Consider the following 20,359-nt stretch of genomic DNA (forward strand, 5'->3'; position numbering starts at 1 on the left):
ATAACCACAGAGGTCAGAGTGACGGGTCTAAAGTCATTAAGTGCTGTGGCCCTTGGCTTCTTGGGAACAGGGATAATAATGGAGGATTTGAAGCAGGCTGGTACGTGACATGTCGCCAGTGAGGTGTTAAAAATGTCTGTAAACACTGGAGACAGCTGATCAGCACAGTGCTTCAAGGTGGATGGAGAGACAGAGTCTGGTCCAGCGGCTTTCTGAGGGTTCTGTCTTCTGGATCAACTGCATGGAGGTGAGGGTTGAGGTGATAATTGGAAGGAATCAACCCTATTGCTATGTTGTAAGTTTTAGAGAGTTGAAACCTAACTCTTCCTCCTCTGTTTAAAGTTGTTTTTTCTCTCCTAACATAAATGGCGTCCTTCACGCCCCTTTCAAACCATCTGTCTTCTTTGTCCAAAATTTTTTTTGGCTCTCAAAGGAGTGTCCTTTGTCCCTAAGGTGTAGGTGGACAGCAGAGTCGTGTCCTGGGGATGTAGCTCTCCTGGGTTGAGCCATGCGTCTGTGGAGAGGTTGTTTGGTTTCTACAATCTCCTGATCTTTATATTGGAGAAACCAAACAACCTCTCCACAAACGTGCAAAGCTGGTAGAGACTTGTGGCTGGAATTGCAGCAAAGGGTTGTTCCACAAAGTATTGACTTATTTGTAAATAATGTTTCAAATCATGTATCATTTTCATCCTACTTCACAATTGTTTACTAGTTTGTGACCTTTTGCATAAAATTTCAATAAAATGTATTTATGTTTATGGTTCTAATGTGACAAAATGTGGAAATGTTCAAGGAATAGGAATACTTTTTCAAGCCACTGTACATCACCCTTTCAAGCCCCATTGTAATTCTTTACTATCAGGAAGTCCACAAAATACAGTCTGAAGCCTTCAGATGATCCAAAATGTTTTAGCTAGAGTTCTGATGAAAATCAACAAGAGGGATCATATTGCTCTTATTTTAGATTCCCTTTATTGACTTTCTGTTAAATCAAAAATAGAATTCAAAATTCTCCTTCTCAAGAATATAGTCCTTAATATCAAACTCCACCATATATCAGAGCTCTGATTACCCCGTATGTTCCCAACAGAGCTCTTTACCCAGACAAAATAGCATTTAATAAGTTATTAAAACACAAAATAAAAATCCACAGAAAACAGATATTTTGAATTTATTTGTTAAACTTAGATGTTTGTTGTACTGCTGTCCTCCTATTAACCTCCACTGTTTATATGTGTGTTTTGGTTAAACTTTTTGTGCAGAAATTTCTTCCTGACAGTGGTTGTCCACTTTGTGGACTCTCATGTGTGTTTTTAAACTGCTTTTATGGCCAAATGTTTGTCCACAGGTAGCACATCCAAATGGTTTCTCACCTGTGTGGACTCTCATGTGTGTGTTTAAAGTTGTCTTGTGGTTAAATGTCTGTCCACATGTACCACACCCAAACGGTTTCTCCCCTGTGTGGATTCTCATATGTGTGTTTAAATTGATCTTTTGGCTGAATCTCTGTCCACAGACATCACAGCCAAATGGTTTCTCCCCTGTATGGATTCGACGGTGTGTGTTTAAGTTGGTCTTATGGCTAAATGCTTGTCCACAAACATCACAACTGAATGGTTTGTCTCCTGTGTGGGTCCTCCGGTGTGTATTTAAATGTGCCTTTCTGCTGAACCTTTGTCCACAAACATCACAACCAAAAGGTTTCTCGCCTGCATGGATTCTCATGTGTGTGTTCAAATTGATCTTTTGACTAAATCTTTGTGCACATACATGGCATCTGAACGGTTTGTCTCCTGTGTGAGTTTTCATATGTGTGTTTAAGTTGGTCTTATGGCTAAAGGTCTGTCCACAGACATCACATCCAAATGGTTTCTCACCAGTGTGGATTCTCATGTGGGTGCTTACATGCGACTTCCGGCTAAATACCTGACCACAGACATCACACCCAAATGGCTTCTCCCCTGTGTGAATTGTCATGTGTGTGTCAAGATGTATTTTTAACCTAAAGTTTTGTCCACAAATGTCACAACAAAATGGTTTTTCTCCTGTGTGAACTCTGATGTGCCTGTTTAAGTCTGTCCTAAGTTTAAATCGTTTTGCACAAAAATCACAAAAAAATGTTTTTTGCACATGGTTAGAATCCTCCTCTTCATCCTCAATACTGACTTCAGTCTCTGAAGAGGAAGAAGTCTCTGCAGTAGTTTTTGTATTTGAGTTGCTGGAGAATTCTGCTCCTCGGTAAACCCCTTCATTAATTTCAGCTTTAATCTGGTCTGCTGAGCTGCTGGTCGGAGCATCTCTGTCCACCACTTTGTGATGATTAAACTGTAAGAGCAGTGGAGTCTCTTCATCATCTTCACTCTTGATGAGAACTGCAGTGACATCATCTTCCTCCAAAGCGATCCCGAGTTCCTCCTCTTCTTCCTTGATGTGGACTGACTGCTGGGCGGCAGCAGGACCATGTTCTTCAGAAGCTTCTTTTTTAATTAACGTTTTCTGTTGAACATCTGCAGGAACCTCTGAAATACAAAATGATATACAAATTATTTTTGAATAATTTGTGTATGACATCAGAACTGACTCATTAAAAAGAAAAAAATGTGACAGGAATTTGCCATACCACCTGCCATACCATAGAATCAAGAATGAAGAGCCAAGAATCTTTATTGTCATTATGTGTTACCATAATGAAATGGTAACAAGAGTTCTGATGAAAATCAACAAGAGGGATCATATTTCTCCAATTTTAGCTTCCTTTCATTGGCTTCCTGTTAAATCAAGAATAGAATTTAAAATTCTCCTTCTAACGTATAAAGCCCTTAATAATCAAGCTCCATCATATATCAGAGCTCTGATTACCCCGTATGTTCCTAACAGAGCACTTCGCTCTCAGACTGCAGGTCTGCTGGTGGTTCCTAGAGTCTCTAAAAGTAGAATGGGAGGCAGATCCTTTAGCTATCAGGCTCCTCTCCTGTGGAACCAACTCCCAGTTTTGGTCCGTGAGGTAGACACCTTGTCTACTTTTAAGACTAATCTTAAAACTTTCCTTTTTGACAAAGCTTATAGTTAGAGTGGCTCATGTTACCCTGAGCTATCTCTAAGAAAAGGTACTTTATTGATCTCACAGTGCAGAAATTCAAGTGTCACATCGGCTCAATAATCAAAAGCAGCTGCCAAAAGAAGGAAAAGGTGCATGAGGTATATACAGTGCGTACACATATATACAGTGGATCGAGGAAAAAAAGAAATAAAGCAGAGATTTAAGATGACCTATGTACATTTAAGGTGACTTATATACATATGGATTTGATGTTGTACATTAAAGTCGTACCAGGTAAAGAACAATAGTGAGGTAGTGAGATAACTATAACAGCTAAAGTCTGTTATATAACAGGATTATTGCACAGGTTATTGCACAGGGTATTAAATAGTAATTGCACAATAGTTATTGCACAAGTTATTGCAGTTATAGTGCAACATTGTAAAGTCTGATGGCAGCAGGGATGAATGACCTTAGGTTACTGGAGGACATCAGGGTCTATTTCTTTCACTCTGAGTTCTACTGTTCTCCAATTTGCATTGCTTGTTGTCATTTCAGCTTTTAACTTTTTGTTCCCTCTCTTTTTCTTCTTTATAGTAAGTACAGTCATGGCCAAAAGTATTGAGAATGACACAAATATTATATTTTTACATGATCTGCTGCCCTCTGGTTTTCATGTGTGTATGTCAGATGTCATCACATACATACAGGAATACAATTGCAATCATATTATGAGTAACAAAAGCTTTTAATCACAGAATGAGTTAATGCAGCAAGTCAATATTTGCAGTGTTGAGCCCTCTTCTTTAGGACCTCTGCAATTCTCCCTGGCATGCTCTCAATCAACATCTGGACCAAATCCTGACTGATAGCAGTCCATTCTTGCACAATCAATGCTTGCATTTTGTCCGAATTCCTAGGTTTTCGTTTTTTCCACCCGTCTCTTGATGATTGACCACAAGTTTTCAGTGGGATTAAGATCAGGGGAGTTTCCAGGCCATGGACCAAAATCTCTGTTTTGTTCCCTGATCCAGTTAGATATCAGCTTTGCTTTATGGCAAGGTGCTTCATCATGCTGGAAAAGGCATTGTTCATCACCAAACTGCTCTTGGACGGTTGGGAGAAGTTGCTCTGGGAGGACATTCTGCTACCATTCTTTATTCATGGCTGTGTTTTTAGGTCAGACTGTGAGAGAGCCGACTCCCTTGGCTGAGAAGCAACGCCATTCAGAATGCTTTACAGTTGGCATGAGACCAGACTGCTGGTAGCGCTCACCTGGTTTTCTCCCTACAAGCTGTTTTCCAGATGTCCCAATAAATGGGAAAGGGGATTGATCAGAGAAAATTACTTTACCCCAGTCCTCAGCAGTCCACTCCCTGTACCTTTTGCAGAATATCAGTCTGTTCTGATGTTTTTCCTGCAGAGAAGTGGCTTCTTTGCTGCCCTCCTTGAGACCAGGCCTTGCTCCAAGAGTCTACGCCTCACAGTGCGTGCAGATGCTCTCACACCTGCCTGCTGCCATTCCTGAGCAAGCTCTGCACTGGTAGTAGCCCGATCCCGCAGCTGAAACACTTAAGAGACGGTCCTGGCGCTTGCTGGTCTTTCTTGGGCGCCCTGGAGCCTTTTTGGCAACAATGGAACCTTTCTCCTTGAAGTTCTTGATGATGCCATAGATTGTTGACTGAGGTGCAATCTTTCTAGCTGACATTCTCTTTCCTGTTAGGCCATTTTTGTGCAGTGCAATGATGACTGCACGTGTTTCTTTAGAGATAACCACGGTTCACAGCAGAGAAACAATGATGCCAAGCACCAGCCTCTTTTTAAAGTGTCCAGTGGTGTCATTCTTACTTAATCATGACAGATTGATCTCCAGCCCTGTCCTCATCACCACCCACACCTGTGTTAATGGAGCAATCACTGGAACCATGTTAGCTGCTCCTTTTAAGGCAGGGCTGCAATGACGTTGAAATGTGCTTAGGGGGATAAAGTTAATTTTCTAGGCAAATACTGACTTTGCAATTAATTGCTGTTACGCTGATCACTCTTTATAACGTTCTGGAGTATATGCAAATTGCCGTTATGAAAACTGAAGCAGTAGACTTTGTAAATATTAACATTTGAATCATTCTCAATACTTTTGGCCATGACTGTACATCTTGTCTGGCATTCTGTTAGCTGTGACATCTTACAGGGAAGACAGATCACCTGCTATTACCATCTAATGTAGAACAGATTACTGGATCAATGTGTGCTTCTGTGCTTTTTTGTCTCTCTTGTTGTGTCTCTGTTCTGTCTTCTCTAACCCCCGGTCGGTCGAGGCAGATGACCGTTCATACTGAGCCTGGTTCTGCTGGATGTTTTGCCTTTCCGTTAACGGGAGTTTTTTTCTTTCCACTGTCACTTCATGCTTGCTTAGTATGAGGGATTGCTGCAAAGCCATGTACAATGCAGACGACTCTCCCTGTGGCTCTACGCTTCTTCAGGAGGAGTGAATGCTGCTTGTCGGGACTTTGGTGCAATCAACTGGTTTCCCTTATATAGGACATTTTTAGACCAATCTGTATAATCTGACGCACTTTGTATAATCTGATTGAATTTGACTTTGCAAAGTGCCTTGAGATGACATGTTTCATGAATTGGCATTATATAAATAAAATTTAATTGAACAGTTTAATTTATGGAAAAAAAGAGGGAGGAGCAAGTGTAGGTTTATGTGAGAAAGTGGTGTATTAGGTTAAAAAATTGTTACATTTTCAGTTTTCTAAAACCAATAACCCCCCATTTTTTTGTTACAATTGTGAACTGCTGAAATCTTGTCATTTTTACATTGTGTATACACAATGTTGCACCAGAGGATGGCACTCCTGTACCACTGTGGGTCTACCTAGGAAACTAGTTCAACGCTCTGGGCTTATGTAGCTGAGAATAAAGAGCTATGGCCTCGGCAGCAACGCTGAAACCAGTCTCTTCTGTGTGTTTTCAGAGAAAACAGAAAAAAGACTGGGACTGAGTTTTACAAAATGCCCTTCACTAGAAACGGAATGAACACAAAAGCCAAGGAGAAGACGGGGAGATGGAGCTTCAACTAACATCGGACTTCATCCCTGTTGCCACAAAAGATGAAGACAGCAAAACTCACTTCAGTGGTCATTTCAGATTTCTTATTTGAAAAAATATAACAAAGAAACAATTTGAATTTTTTTATTTAAAAGGGAGCGACATTAAAATATAGTGAGCTGCACAAATCTATCCAAATTCAACCCTTAATACAAATAATAAGGGTTTAATAGATAAAACTGAGATTTTTCAATAATGTGATTAAAGGAGTTATAATTTCAATGAAGTTCACATTAGGCCTAACAAACAAATGTTTTCAAAGTAAAGCTTTTAGTTTGAATAAAATAAATATACAGCTGTTTATGTTTTATAATAAAACATTATTGTAAGATCTACAAATTAGTGCATCTTTAAAAACTTAAAATTTTACTGTTTCTGTCTTGTCTTTTTTTTTTAAATCACAGCTTTAACATATGTATAGTACGTTTGGCAAAGGTTAAACAAAGGTATCCAAATGAAGCCCCTTAAATGTACAATGCACTACCTGTGCATTAAGTAAAATAAGGTGGAGCTTAGCTACATAGTAATAAGCAGAAATATCCATAGAATAAGTAGGACAGATAGCCTTCAACTGCCAGTCATTGAAAGGTAAGACACACCTTGGAGAAACTAAACTGCCCAGTGAAATCAACTTCTATGAGATGTGATGACACCATTTCATTAATATGATTAATATACAGACCTAATAAAGGTGATTCAAAGTCAAATCACTAGGAGGATCCAGAGCCAACTACTTGATGACCATTATTTGCCATTTGCTTTGACTATGGCTAAAAGGTTTAAGCTGCATCCTTGACTTATTACCACATTGTTATATTACTATTGGGTTATTTGATTTAAACTTTTCTATTCCACTAGTTTACATAAGGTTTTAATTTCTGTCATGACAATCGCACTGAAATGTTGAATTATTTTGTTAATTGAATTACTTCTATGCTGAAGAATGAAAACAGTTTATTCCAGAGTCACACCAAGATCAATGCTTTACACAATCTTTTGCTTTTATATAGGATGAACGGATGTGATTGCCACTAACGATCCTTAAATATTAGATGGTAATGGTAACTTTTAGATTAAAAATAAGGTTTTCTGGATCCGTTTTACCAATAGTTGGATTCCCTTGGAGGGTGCAATCCTTTTTATTACTTTACAGAAACGTTTTATTTTTTTCTTATTGGGGAAGGTTTGACCTGTCTTTAACGTCTGTCTCCTGACAGGCTGGAGGCTAAAGGAGACGAGAAAAGGCCCCGAGGAGGAGCAGTAGATGACCTTAGTGGGCTGCTATTGAGAATAGACCAATATGACCGTAATAGCCTACATGCTTAGATTACCTCATCTAAAGTAAACAATCAAAGCAGAGGGATTATTAAAGCAAAATCACCTCTGACCCATCTTCTTGGAAACATGTGAGCAGCTGGACTCAGGGAGAGGACAGTTTCACTCCACCCTGGTTAAAACAAGGTCAACGCTGGTGTGTTTTCTGTGTGAGACTAAATGTTTGGTTTCAGATGTTTGTGTTACGTCTGCTCTGATCAGCTGATATAGCAGTAAAAATGGTAAATGGACTGAACTTATATAGCGCTTTTCCAGTCATGTTGACCACCCAAAGCGCTGTACACTATAGCCACATTCACCCAGTCGCTCTCACTAACGCGCACACATTTATACACCGAGACGCAGCTCGGTAGACAACTTGGGGTTAAGTGCCTTGCCCAGAGGCACATCGACATGTGGCAGGGGGAAGCTGGAATCGAACCCACAACCCTCAGATTGCCAGACGACTACTCAACCCACCAAGCCACAGTCGCCCAGCAGTGAGAGAAGGAGGAAGGAGCCAGGGGTGTGATAACTTTGTGTCTGCTCTGGTTCTCAGTAAAGTGCTGGAACTTGATGGAATCATGTTTCCTTTAGTTCAATAAGTAACTGGGAATCAGTTTTCGTGATTTACCACAACAGCAGTCATCTGCCTCGCCCTATTGGGACTTAGAGAAGACAGAAGAGAGACAAAAGAGCACAAAGCACTGACCCAGGAACACTCTACCTTAGACGGTAATGGGAGATGATCTGCCCCCCGTAGCGGTCAGGAGTGAACCACCACCTGTCCCAGTAGATACTGGACTACCTCACTGGTGGACCCAGTATGTGAGGACATGGGGCTGTGGTTCTGACAGGCTGGTCTGCTGTACAGGAGCACCACAGGGAACTGTGCTGGTACCGGTTCTATTCACCTCTACTGCAGACTTCTCCATCAGCAGGCTGCCACCTGCAGAGGTTCTCTGATGACTCTGCCAGTCAGTCTCATCACAGAAGAGGACGAGTCAGAGGAGAGATGGTGGACCGAGAACTTTGTGGACTGGTACCAGCAGAACCACCTCAGGTTAAATGTAGGGAAACAAAGGAGCTGCTGGACGTTCTCAGGTCCAGAACCACCTCTCTGACCCAGGAGAACATCCAGGGAATGTGGAGATAGTGGACTCTCCTCAGTACCTGGGTGTTCACCAGAACCATAAACAGGACTGCACTCAAAACCCTGATGCTCTTTACAGGACGGGTCAGAGCAGTCTCTACCTGCTGAGAAGGCTGAGGTCTCCTGGCTTGCAGGGGGCGCTATAAAGCAGGGTTTCCTCTACATCTGCAAGATGGCGGCTCAGGGTTCTGCTGACGGCAAGGCGCTCAGGCTGATGTTGCTTGTATTTGTGTTCTTGTTTGTGTTATCACCATTTCAAGCATTGACCCAATATAGTTTTGAAGAGCTGTTGGAATTGTGATTCAACCCTGGAGTACATGGATCGTACAGACCGCCAAAGCTGGACTTTATTCATCCTGATCTGCTCCAAACAATAGAAAACCCACTCTCCCTGTCTCGGAGAGCCAGCTCCCAGCATAAACGCAAGAGGAAACAAGGGGTGGGCAAGGAGGCCTACGCACCTGGCTAAAAGCTCACCCACACAGACCAACGCTACAGAGCCTCGTTCTGGCCAATGAAAGATCCCTCAACAACAGACTCAACAACATTTTATATAACCATACTTTTTACCAGAAACTTTCAGGAATCTCACCATAGCATTAAGTAGTGGTCAGACTGTTTAATACTTAACTTGTTTGTTGGTTACACTTTATGTTCAACAAGGGTTGATGTCCAACTCAATTAAAAGCTGTTCTCTTGAATAATACACTCAACAAAAATATAAACGCAACACTTTTGGTTTTGCTCCAATTTTTTATGAGATGAACTCAAAGATCTAAAACTTTTGCCACATACACAATATCACCATTTTCCTCAAATATTGTTCACAAACCAGTCTAAATCTGCAATAGTGAGCACTTCTCCTTTGCTGAGATAATCCATCCCACCTTACAGGTGTGCCATATTAGGATGCTGATTACACACCATGATCAGTACACAAGTGTGTCTTAGACTGCCCACAATAAAAGGCCACTCTGAAAGCTCATAAAAACAAGACACAGCAGAAGCAGGGGGGGGGGGGGTCGCAGGAGGAAAATGCGACTGCCTCCACCGAGAGAAAGAACAGAAGTCTTGTGAAGTCTTGTTTTAAAGATTTTACATAAAAGCTGGATCCTGTAGTGTGTTTTTCTACTTTAGCTGTGAGTGTGGCTCCAAATCCAGACCTCCATGGGTTAATAAATTTGATTTCCATTGATAATGTTTGTGTGATTTATGTGAGGAATGTGAAGAACAAAGTATTTAATAATAATATTTAATTCATTCCGATTTCAAATGTGTTACTTTAGTGACCCCTTAATTTTTTCGAGCAGTATAGAAGTAAGTAAAGGCTACAGTGACGCAAGGAACGTTTCTGGGGTTTACCTGGACAAGGCGTTGAACTGGACAACCATTAAAGCTCAGGGTTGGCAAAATGCTTTATGCATATGTAGGGCCCTATAATTTCCGCGATCACGGAATCGTGGAATTGGCAAATTAACGCAGTTCCCTCGTGACTTTTACGTGTCAGGTGAACTATTGTTTTGCAAGTTTTGTCAACATTCAATTGACTGGAAGCGCAAAAATACATGCACTGACCACCTGTCATCCAAAATCCATGTGAAGAACAAGGAGGAGTACAATAACGCCACCACGTCCCTACAGACGTGCCTTACTGCTGCATTCAAGTCTTCGGACTCAAGAAAGAGTTTGTTGAAGATTTTGTCGCTATGTGTGCTAAGGCTGACATCCCTTTGGAAAAGATGACAAAACTGCGTCCGTTTCTAAAGAATCACTGCAAACAGGGAGGAGCCCTACCTGAAAATGTAAGCAGTCTTCGCCAACTTCACCTACCCCGAGTGTTCGAGCAACATATCTCCTCTGTGCTAAAAAAGATCTGTGGGAAAAAGTACTCCGTTGTTGTGGATAAGATTACTGATGCGAGAGACTGCAGCGTCCTAAACATCGTCATTGGTAAGTTAGTGGGAATTTAACACCCTGTAGTGTACAATGGTCAACACTAAGTATAGAAATGTGTGATTGCATTAAAAGATCCACCCCTTATTTTTTCAGTGTTCAGTCATTAACACATCATTGCAACTATGTATAATATAACTAATAATATACATAACTGAATATAACTAATTCAAAATACATAATGATTTATAGCTGGGCCAGGATTAAAAAACAACTGATGCCCACAGGGAAATCTGGGTGACATGCACATTAAATAAGATTAAAAATGTTTAATTTGAATATACCAGTTAAAAAAGAAATAAATCCGGATGTTAAATTCTAATACAGTTGGAAATAATGAATCTCCTTTCTCCTTTATTTTCTTTTTTTTTAACTGATTTATTACTATTGTTATTACTACATGTATGTACATGTCCAAAATAAAATAATTAACTAAAATCAGGTCAGTACAGCCACTGTTGCCTTTTGATTAATATTAATAAATTAAATGAAAGAGACATTTAAAACTACATGTGAGAGCTAATGTTTTTTTTTCTTCTTTCATCACAGGAGTTGAAAATCAATATTTTCTTGTGGATGTCATCTTCATGGATAGATGCAACTACTCAACAGTTTCCCAAGCAATACTAGCCTCCCTCCACAGCAATGATTTAGATCTGAATGATGCCTGGGCAGTGGTCACAGATGCTGCTTACTGTCTGAAAGCATACAGGGAGGTCCTGAAAGGAGTGATGCCAAACAGCGTCCATGTTACCTGCCTCTGCCACATCATAAATCTGGTGGGTGAGACCTGGCAGCATTATAAATACTTCTCTGATGCTACCTCACTTCTCACATGGATGAGATCTGTGTTCTTCAAAAAGCCTGCCAGAAAGCGAAGATGGGTGGCGTTCCTCATCAACAAGAAGGCTGTGCAGGCCAAGGTTCCTCCTGAGGCTGTGTGTACCCGGTGGAATAGTTGGTTTGAGGCTGTCAAGTACCATGCAGAGCATGTTCACCTGTACAGACAGTTCTTCTTGTCAGAGGAGTCAACAGCCATGGCAGTCAAGAACATCCTCAGCCAGTTGGAAACAGAGGAGAATGTGTTTTTTGAAGATGGCACCCCTGTGTTTGGCTGGCCGTCTCCCTCTGCTGAGAGTGTTAATGGTTTTTCTGTTTCTGCTGTCTGTTGTATGGAGTGTGTCACCGCTGCTGGTGTATGTAGTAGTAGTAACTTTTATTTGTCCCAATATGGGCAATTTTTGCAGTAGTAATAATAAACATTCACACTTCACACATAAAAACACAAGAAACACATAAAATATAAAAGTAAGGTGAATAAATATATATAAATATGTGCAGCGCAGAGAATGAATAAAGCGAAGGCCTATATGTATGCAACGTATGACTATCTGCTTTTCCTGGTAGTGTTTAGCAGCTGGACAGCAGAGGGAAGAAAAGAATGTTTGTATCTATTTGTCCGGGCCGGTGGATATTTAAAACGGGAACCAGAGGGTAGAAACTGAAATTGGTTGTGTAAGGGATGGGTGTAATTATCCAAGATGGACTCAGCCTTCCTAATTACCTGCTCTTTGTATATTTCAGTCATGTTTTTCTGTTGGACACCTGTGATTTTACTACATACCTTAATAATCTTGGATATGGCATTTTATTCTTTACGTTAAGAAGAGCAAACCAGCAGATGGCAGAGAAAGTGAGTATGGACTCTATAAAGGATCTGTAGAACATGGTCATCAGAGTCTTGTCAACCTGAAACCTGGCTAGCTTTCTGAGGCAGTATAAGCGCTGCTGCCCTTTTTTACACAGCATGTCTGTGTTACTGTTAAAAGTTAATTTGTCATCTATAATAGACCCAAGATATTTATACTGGTTAACAATTTCAATGTCTTGTCCATTTATGATGGTTATAGAAGGGTTGCAGGTCTTGTGCCTGAAGTCAATACACATGTCCTTTGTTTTGGTGACATTCAGTTCCAGCATGGCTTCCTGGCACCAGTTTGTGAAATAGTCCATGATGGGGCCATGTGCAGTTTCACTGTCCTCCAGCAGGCTCACAATGACAGTGTCGTCCGCAAACTTGACAATGTGACGATTGTCAGTTTCAGAACGACAGTCATCAGTGTAGAGGATGTAGAGAAGTGGAGATAAAACGCACCCCTGAGGAGAGCCTGTAGATGTGAAAGACAGTCCAGAATAATGGTCGTTTACTCTCACTCGCTGGGAACGGTTGGTGAGGAAATCCGGTATCCAGCCGGAGATGCTGGAATCCAGTTGGAAGCGGTGTAGGAGCTTTTGCACCAGTAGGTGGGGCTGGATGGTATTGAAAGCTGATGAGAAGTCCACAAACATTGTCCTGACATGGGTTTTGGGGCCCTCAAGGTGTTTGAGGATGAGATTCAACAGGGTTATAGTTGCATCCTGTACCCCTACGTTGGTTCTGTATGCAAATTGCATGGGGTCTAGCAGGTGATTGGTTCTCAAGATAATGTTCTTTTTGGCCAGCTTTTCAAAAGTCTTCATTACAAGAGAAGTGGGGGCTATGGGCCTGAAGTCATTCAGGGTCTTTGGGTGGTTATATTTCGCTATGGAAACTATTGTGGATTGTTTCCATAGATCAGGAACCGTCTGAAGGGCCATAGACAAATTGAAAATGTGTTTAAAAATTGGGCCAAGCTGCTCTGCACAGCAGGACAGCAGACGACCAGATATGTTGTCTGGTCCAGGGCTAGTTTTAACTTTGCAGTATTTAAAGATCTTTACCACATTTGGAAGGGAAAACAAGTGGCTGCCTTGGTAGTGGTTTGTAGGGCCCTATAAAATCAGTTTTATTTTTTCCCAAATTCCGTTTTATTTTTTTCCCAAATTCCTTTTTTTCCGTTTTAATTTTTGAAAATTCTGTTTTTTCCCATTTTAATTTTTACGAATTCAGTTTTTTTACCCTTTACTGTTATTTCAGTCATAAAAAGAATGTGCATGTAATGTTGATGATTAAAATGTACACAAATAAAATAGGAATGACCTTAAATTTGAGGTAAAAAACATCACATTTACTCAATACTTTTACTGCATGATGCAACATAACACTGCACTCTAAGTACTAACAAAATATTAATGGTTATGAACCAATTGTTATAAATAAAAGTGCTCCATTAGCTTTTTCAAGTAAAAAAATAAAATAGGACCTCTCCATTTCAGAATTCAATGGAGAGGTCCTATTTTCAATGGAGATGACCGGAGTGCTGCTCCCTCACTACATTAGTGAGCTTGTTAATGTTTTGGAATGTCTGGATAAACTCCTCCCACACAGTGCAGTCTAGACACCCCTGCAGGGTCAGTTTTGCCTCCTCAGTCCACACTTTAACAGTTTTGGTGATCACCTTCCCCCTCTGAAGTCGTGTGCGATAGGCTGGTATAAGATGCACGGCGTTGTGATCGGCGGAGCCCAGAGGAGGGAGAGGGGTGGAGTCATAGGCGTGTTTAATTGAGCCATAGCACTGGTCCAAAATCTTGCTTTTTCTAGTGGAGCAGAATACATATTTATGGAAACACTTGAGCACCTTCTCCAACGAGCAGTGGTTAAAATCACCCATAATCAGGTTGTGGGCGTCGGGAGATAGTGCCTGCAATCTGTTCACTGTCTGTTGAATTAAATCCAGTGCGCAGCTTTCGTTGGCCTTCGGGTTGATGTAAACAACAGTCACGAAAATCTGCGGAAATTCCCGAGGCAGGTAGAAGGGGCGCACAGACACGGAGAGAAGTTCGATGTCCTTTGTACATAGTTGCTCTCGTACTAGTGTTGTCCTACACCAGCGGTCATTTATGTACAAGCAGACACCTCCTCCGCCTTACCTGGAATCCATACCGGCGCATCTATGGCGTCCTTCCTGCTGGTTGTCTCGCAGCAGGCGCCGCAGAAAACGCGGAAAGCGAGGGGGAGTCCTCATTAGACTGAACTTGTCTTTGGCTTCCTCCCTCCATGATCCCTGTCGTCTACCAGCCGGACTCTTCACAGACTACAGTGGCTACGATTTGCGGAGTTGCTGCGGAGGTGGCTCCGACCGGTTCATTGGGACACCAGAGTGCTGCTCCCATGCTGTCAGCCAGTGCGGACCTCCCAGCGGGGCTGTGTGCCGGGAAATCTTTGCTCGCTCAGTCACTTCTCTCATCAGGTTGACCAATGCTCAGTTCACACGGCCCTAATGAATGTCAGATCTCTTACAAATAAGACGTTTATTTTGAACAACTTTTTTACAACACATGATCTGGATTTCCTCCTGTTGACAGAAACCTGGTTGAAACCAGGAGAGAACAGTGCCTTTTCGGAGCTCCTCCCCCCCGGCTGTTCCTTCGTCAGCACCCTGCGAGCTGCCGGTCGCGGGGGCGGTTTTGCTGCAATATTTAAGGACAGCTTCAGATGCCGGACGATAACCGCCAATAATTACACCAGCTTCGAACTGCAGTTGTTCGTGATCTACCTTACCTGCCCTGTGTGCCACAGTTTATCGCCCACCCAGATCTAATAAGGACTTTCTCCAAGAGTTCTCAGAGTTTCTGTCTGAGTTTCTCCCAAAGTTTGATAAACTGCTGATTTGTGGAGACTTTAGTATTCATGTTTGTTGTGCAGCAAATCAACTGGCCAACAAATTCAAAGGCCTTTTAGTCTCCTTTGATCTCATTCAATCTGTTAATGCACCAACACATGAGCATGGGCACACTCTTGATCTTGTCACCGCTCATGGGCTTTTGGTGTCCCTCAGAGAAATAGTCGACACTGCTATCTCGGATCACCTCCCTGTTTTCGATTTTGCTGCCCCCCCACCTGCCAATAAGCCAGTTTCCCCAGCTCGCAGACGCAGAATCTTTACTCCATCAACAGCTGGGGAGTTTGATGCTGCCCTTGGAAACTCTCAGCTGTCTGATGCCTGTGGGTTGATTCCTCCCCTTTGTCCTGACAGCCTACTAGCCACTTTTTATTTAACATGTTTTGCGATTCTTGACTCTGTTGCTCCTTTTCGGCAAAAAATTACTAAAATTAAGTCAGATCCCTGGCTGAATGACCATACCCGTCTGCTCAGACAACAATGCAGACAGGCTGAACGGCGGTGGAAAAAGGATAAACTGCATGTATCCCTGGGCCGGTTAAGGGACAGTTTGGCTGCTTACCAGAGAGCGCTAAAGGAAGCTAAGTCCTTAAGAATTATTATTATTATTCACGTGTCCACTTTAACTCACCAATGATGTTCCACAGGCTGCAGTCTCTGTCATCATTGTTTCCTGGAAGCAGCAGATACTTTTTTCCAACCCGAGTATCTGCAAGGCAGAAGTAAGAAGTTTTAATGGGATTAATGCAGTTAAAACGCTAATATCACACATCCCCATGCTTAGCCAGAGTCAACGCAAACAGCTACTCTTAAAACTCACATCTTACTCCTGTTGACATGTTTGGATACAGAAACATTTGCTGAAGTTTCTGATTAACAGTGGTGGGTTTATTCTCAGTTTTCATGTCTGATAATTTGGTTTGAAACACATTTCAATGTGGCTGCAGTTAATCATATGTGGACAAAACTTACAGAACAATTTATTCTCCATCTTAAACTTTGCTCTTAACTTTGGATGTATTCTATGTGTTTATATAAAATTTTTTTAATATTTCATAATTACTGTTCCAGTTCTTTACAGCTTTCCCAGGCTGGTTGGCAATGTGTGAAAGTCACATCATACATAGGAGCTGCCACATTCCCTCCTTTACAAGCAGCATCACTGAAAAGCATAAAAAACAGGCTGAGTTTCATGCAGCTTGAAGCCCACAGTAGTTCACGCTGCATCTTTATGCATGATCCAGCTGCTGATGTTTTCTCCTTTTCAGCTCCATGAACTTCTAGCGTGTTACAGTTTCTAACCTTTATCACCTTTATCTGGTGCATAATTACCAAGCCGAAGGCTGATTTGAAGTTGTTCTCTGGGCGTGTTTTGTTTGTGGTCGGAGCGGACGGAATAATAACCGTTTCGCTTTTAGCCCACTATTAGTCTTAAATGGGGAATCCTATACCATACCATACCATACCAGCTTTATTTATAAAGCACTTTAAAACAACCACAGTTGATACAAAGTGCTGTACAATCCAAAAACACAACAAAATAAAAATAATTATAATTAAAAGTAGTTTAAAAACAAAGACATACACTTTAAACTAGATCTCACTGGTGTTGAAAGCCAAGTTAAATAGATGGGTTTTAAGACGAGCTTTAAAAGGAAATCCTATAGGAAATATATTGCTTTTTATGCACTGCAACCCCAGATTATATCAGTGTAGACGCCGCTTTTCAAGCTCTGTGCCTCTCTGGTTCCTAAGTGACTGTAGAAAAAACACTTTATTTGGTAACGTCTGTTAACAGCATAATTTGTACTTAATGATACCAGTTTGAGGCGATGAGGTGGTCGGAAAAAATGCATAAATAAAGACTGTCATGGGCTCCATTAGAGGGAAGGGTTGACAATTTGAAGCCTGGCCCGCTGATAAAAGCCCCTGGCTTTGAGGGAAGGGGAGCGGAGCAAAGAGCGCTGAGGCACCAAAACATAGCACATATAGTTCAGAAACAATTTGCAGTAAATAAAAACGAAACTTATAAACAGACAAAGTGGTGTTTGGGCTGCATCTGGTTAGCTGATCTGTTTTCTGATCCAACGAATGAAGGCTTTATCTGGCAGCAGCTCTCCCTCCTCTCCTGCTGCGTACGCAGTACTTTCACCACTGGTTATAACCAAAAATATTTATAACTCTGGTTGCTCTTCTTGCTGCTCTGTTGACATGAGCTGCAGCAGGAATATTTACTGATGGCCACGAGCTGTGAAAGAAGCTGAAACATTGCCGCAGAAGGCAGGTTTAGACTGAGCTCTGAATGGACTGAGCTGTGAGCGGATCATCCGCGGCCCAAGTGGCCCATTGTTATTTTTATGCGTGAGGAATGCGTGGCGTGTGAAGTCCGTGTCACACGGTCATCGCGTGAGAGTTGAGAGCCCCAACCACAGATCATCCTGTCAGATCCTCCATCCATTGAGTGATGGTATAGGGGTCTGGCTCCATCTGTTAAAGTAATTTTTTAACTAACGATCACGTGAGTAACCTTACATATTCAGATAAATTCTGTTTTTCTAAAGCCATTGTGAAAAATACCAGCTAAAAACACTTGCTAGTTACCGTTGTAAGCAATGATGGGACTCTTTCTGCCTCCAGCTATGCCCCGCCCACACAACTACGTCACAATGTTTACCTGCTGGAAAGGGACCATACAGCAGCAGAATCTTGATAAAACATGATATAAAAAAGCAGAATTATATTGCAGAAGCATTTAAGATGCTTTAGAAGAAAGTATCCTTAGATTTTACAGCGCTGCACATGTGAAGACAGGAGGAGCTCAGGGTAGAAACTGTTCCTCAGTCTGGATGAAATACTCAGAATGTCTACAAGATTTCAGATTCTCCAGGTGAGACCGGTTTGAGGACAGGTGATGAAGCAGAGGTCCCACACAGCGATGACGTAGGTCCAGCTGTCCAGGTTGATGTTTCTATTCACGTCAAACATCTCCAGCCTCATTGGAAAGATAAATCTGAGCGTTCTCAGAACCTTTTACACTTAGTAAACAACGACGGTCTTTACCGTCAACCAATACGCATTGACTGCACCGCAGATTCATTTAAATCGTGATCAAGTGATCTGTGTCGCACCACGACCGATCCAAAGGACAAGTCTGCCACCTGAAAACTGGCCCCCCACACAGCTGATGGATATTTACCAACCTGATCGGTGGAGCCGGACTTCTGGATCGGAAATAGGATCCAGGTTTTCGTGTCTGTGCTCCGCTGCGGCATCCAGCCGCTGTGTCCACATCTCTATCGGCTACAATCCATCCAAACGCTCCGCGAACAGAGCCGAGCTTTCCGGTGTTAAACTCACGCTGCTAATGCTACCCAACAAGTTGGCTAAAACTCCCACTTCCGGGCGGACGTAGCGGAAGTCTTCTTCTTCTTCTATTTTTTTTATGGCGGTTGGCAAACAACTTTTGGTGCATTACCGCCACCGACTGAAATGGAGTGTGAATCGGGATGACCTACTCTAATATCCTACTACTATAAATAATAAAAAAAAAAAAGAAAAAAAAAAAAAAAAAAACTAAATCCGTTTTATCAAATTAGTCTTTTTAAGATATCTTAATAATAAAGAATAACCCTCTGATTTGGTGTTCATATCTAAAAGATATTTTATGTTTAACTTTAATTTACTGTTTTGTAATCTATTTACCAATTCATTTCTCTCAATATGATATTTACTACAAAATAATATAACGTGCTCCACTGTTTCTTCAACAAAACAAAAATCACACTTTCCTGTATCATGAATCCCCATTTTAAATAATGTGCTATTTAACCCTGTATGTCCAAAACGTAATCTTGACATTACTGTTTCTTCCCTTCTATTCCTTGATGTCATCCTCATTAATCCTACTTTTCTTTGAATATTATAAAACCATCTTCCAGTTCTTTCTTCTTCCCACTGTTTCTGCCACCTTGCTCTAATCCTTTTCTTAATTACTGATTTTATTTCACCTTTACTAAATGGAATTATTATATCAATTAAACTGTATTTACTTGCTCTTTTTGCATATTTATCTGCCATCTCATTCCCTTTTATTCCTATATGAGAAGGAATCCATATAAAAGAAACAGTTAATCCCATTGCTTGAATTCTGAATAATAGTTGCTGAATTTCTACCAATAAATCCGGTCTGCTATCTGAATGATTGTTTTTAAATGAATATAATGTTGAACTAGAATCTGAACAAATTACACTTCTTCACGTCTAATTTCTTCAATCCATTCTAATGCTAACATGATGCCAAACATTTCTCCTGTGTAAACTGAAACTTCATTACTAATTCTTTTACCTGATTTAAAATTAAATTCTGGAACTACAAACGAAACACCATTCCTATTATTTGAATCTTTTGAAGCATCTGTATAAATTTTTACATATCCATAATATTCTTTATCTATATATTGCTCAACCATATTTGAATCTAAAATATCCTGTTTATTTTTCCGTTTATACAACAATCTTAAATCTACATCAATTTCAGGTAGGATAGATGGATGAAGTATTGATCTAATAACTGTTCTACTGCCATTTATTTGAGATAATTCAAGATCTATTATATTAGAATCTGCTATCCACCCAAAAGAATTTAATTTCTTCTTCCCTTTTTCCCAACTTCGTAGCGGAAGTCCTTCTTCTTGTGATGTTTTACGCCAGTATCACATTACTGCATTGCTGCCACCTACTGGACTGGAGTGTGGACAGGAGAGTCAGTAAAACAAAACAGAACACAAAACTAAATTATTTCCAGTGGCGGTTGGTGAAAAAAAATCTTGGTGGGGCTGGCCAATAGATTTCCCTGCCTAACCCACATGCATTCAAATTAAAAGTCAGAAAATTACTACAATTCCACAATAAATATTTAATTCCCTTCTCAGATTTAGCATTTTACACATACAGTTAACCATTTACAGCAATTTTAAGTCTTATTTATGAAATGAACAGTATGAGATACAACACTTACACATGACAAAATGTGTGTCTCTCTCTCTTTCTGTGTGTGTGTGTGTGTGTGTGTGAGGGAGAAAGAGAGAATAAATGAAATAAAACAGTGAAAGGGTTCTTATTTGTACAAGAACTTTGCTCGTCTGTCTTTCTGTGTGGCAAATTTCTCAATGACCCTTG

General features: G+C 40.9%; 1 protein-coding gene across 1 annotated transcript; it reads right to left on the reverse strand.

Moving 5' to 3' along the window:
• Positions 1-958: 958 nt before the first annotated feature.
• On the reverse strand, positions 959-18,583 carry LOC105924385 (zinc finger protein OZF). The gene is made up of 3 exons (XM_036130381.1): positions 18,382-18,583; positions 15,813-15,890; positions 959-2,522 (listed from the first exon to the last, which is right to left on the reverse strand). The coding sequence occupies exons 1-3, from the start codon at positions 18,470-18,472 to the stop codon at positions 1,249-1,251; spliced, it is 1,443 nt and encodes a 480-aa protein (XP_035986274.1). The 5' UTR covers positions 18,473-18,583; the 3' UTR covers positions 959-1,248.
• Positions 18,584-20,359: the final 1,776 nt, after the last annotated feature.

The sequence above is a fragment of the Fundulus heteroclitus genome, unplaced genomic scaffold (assembly GCF_011125445.2).
Source record: "Fundulus heteroclitus isolate FHET01 unplaced genomic scaffold, MU-UCD_Fhet_4.1 scaffold_356, whole genome shotgun sequence".
In the NCBI taxonomy this organism is placed as follows: Eukaryota; Metazoa; Chordata; class Actinopteri; order Cyprinodontiformes; family Fundulidae; genus Fundulus; species Fundulus heteroclitus.

Coding starts and splice junctions, on each gene's coding strand:
- LOC105924385 (XM_036130381.1), bottom strand. CDS start 18,472: ATGTGGACACAGCGGCTGGATGCCGCAGCGGAGCACAGACACGAAAAC. Junction 15,891..18,381: donor AGTCCGGCTCCACCGATCAG/GTTGGTAAATAT, acceptor TCTGCCTTGCAG/ATACTCGGGTTGGAAAAAAG. Junction 2,523..15,812: donor CAGCCTGTGGAACATCATTG/GTGAGTTAAAGT, acceptor TTTGTATTTCAG/AGGTTCCTGCAGATGTTCAA.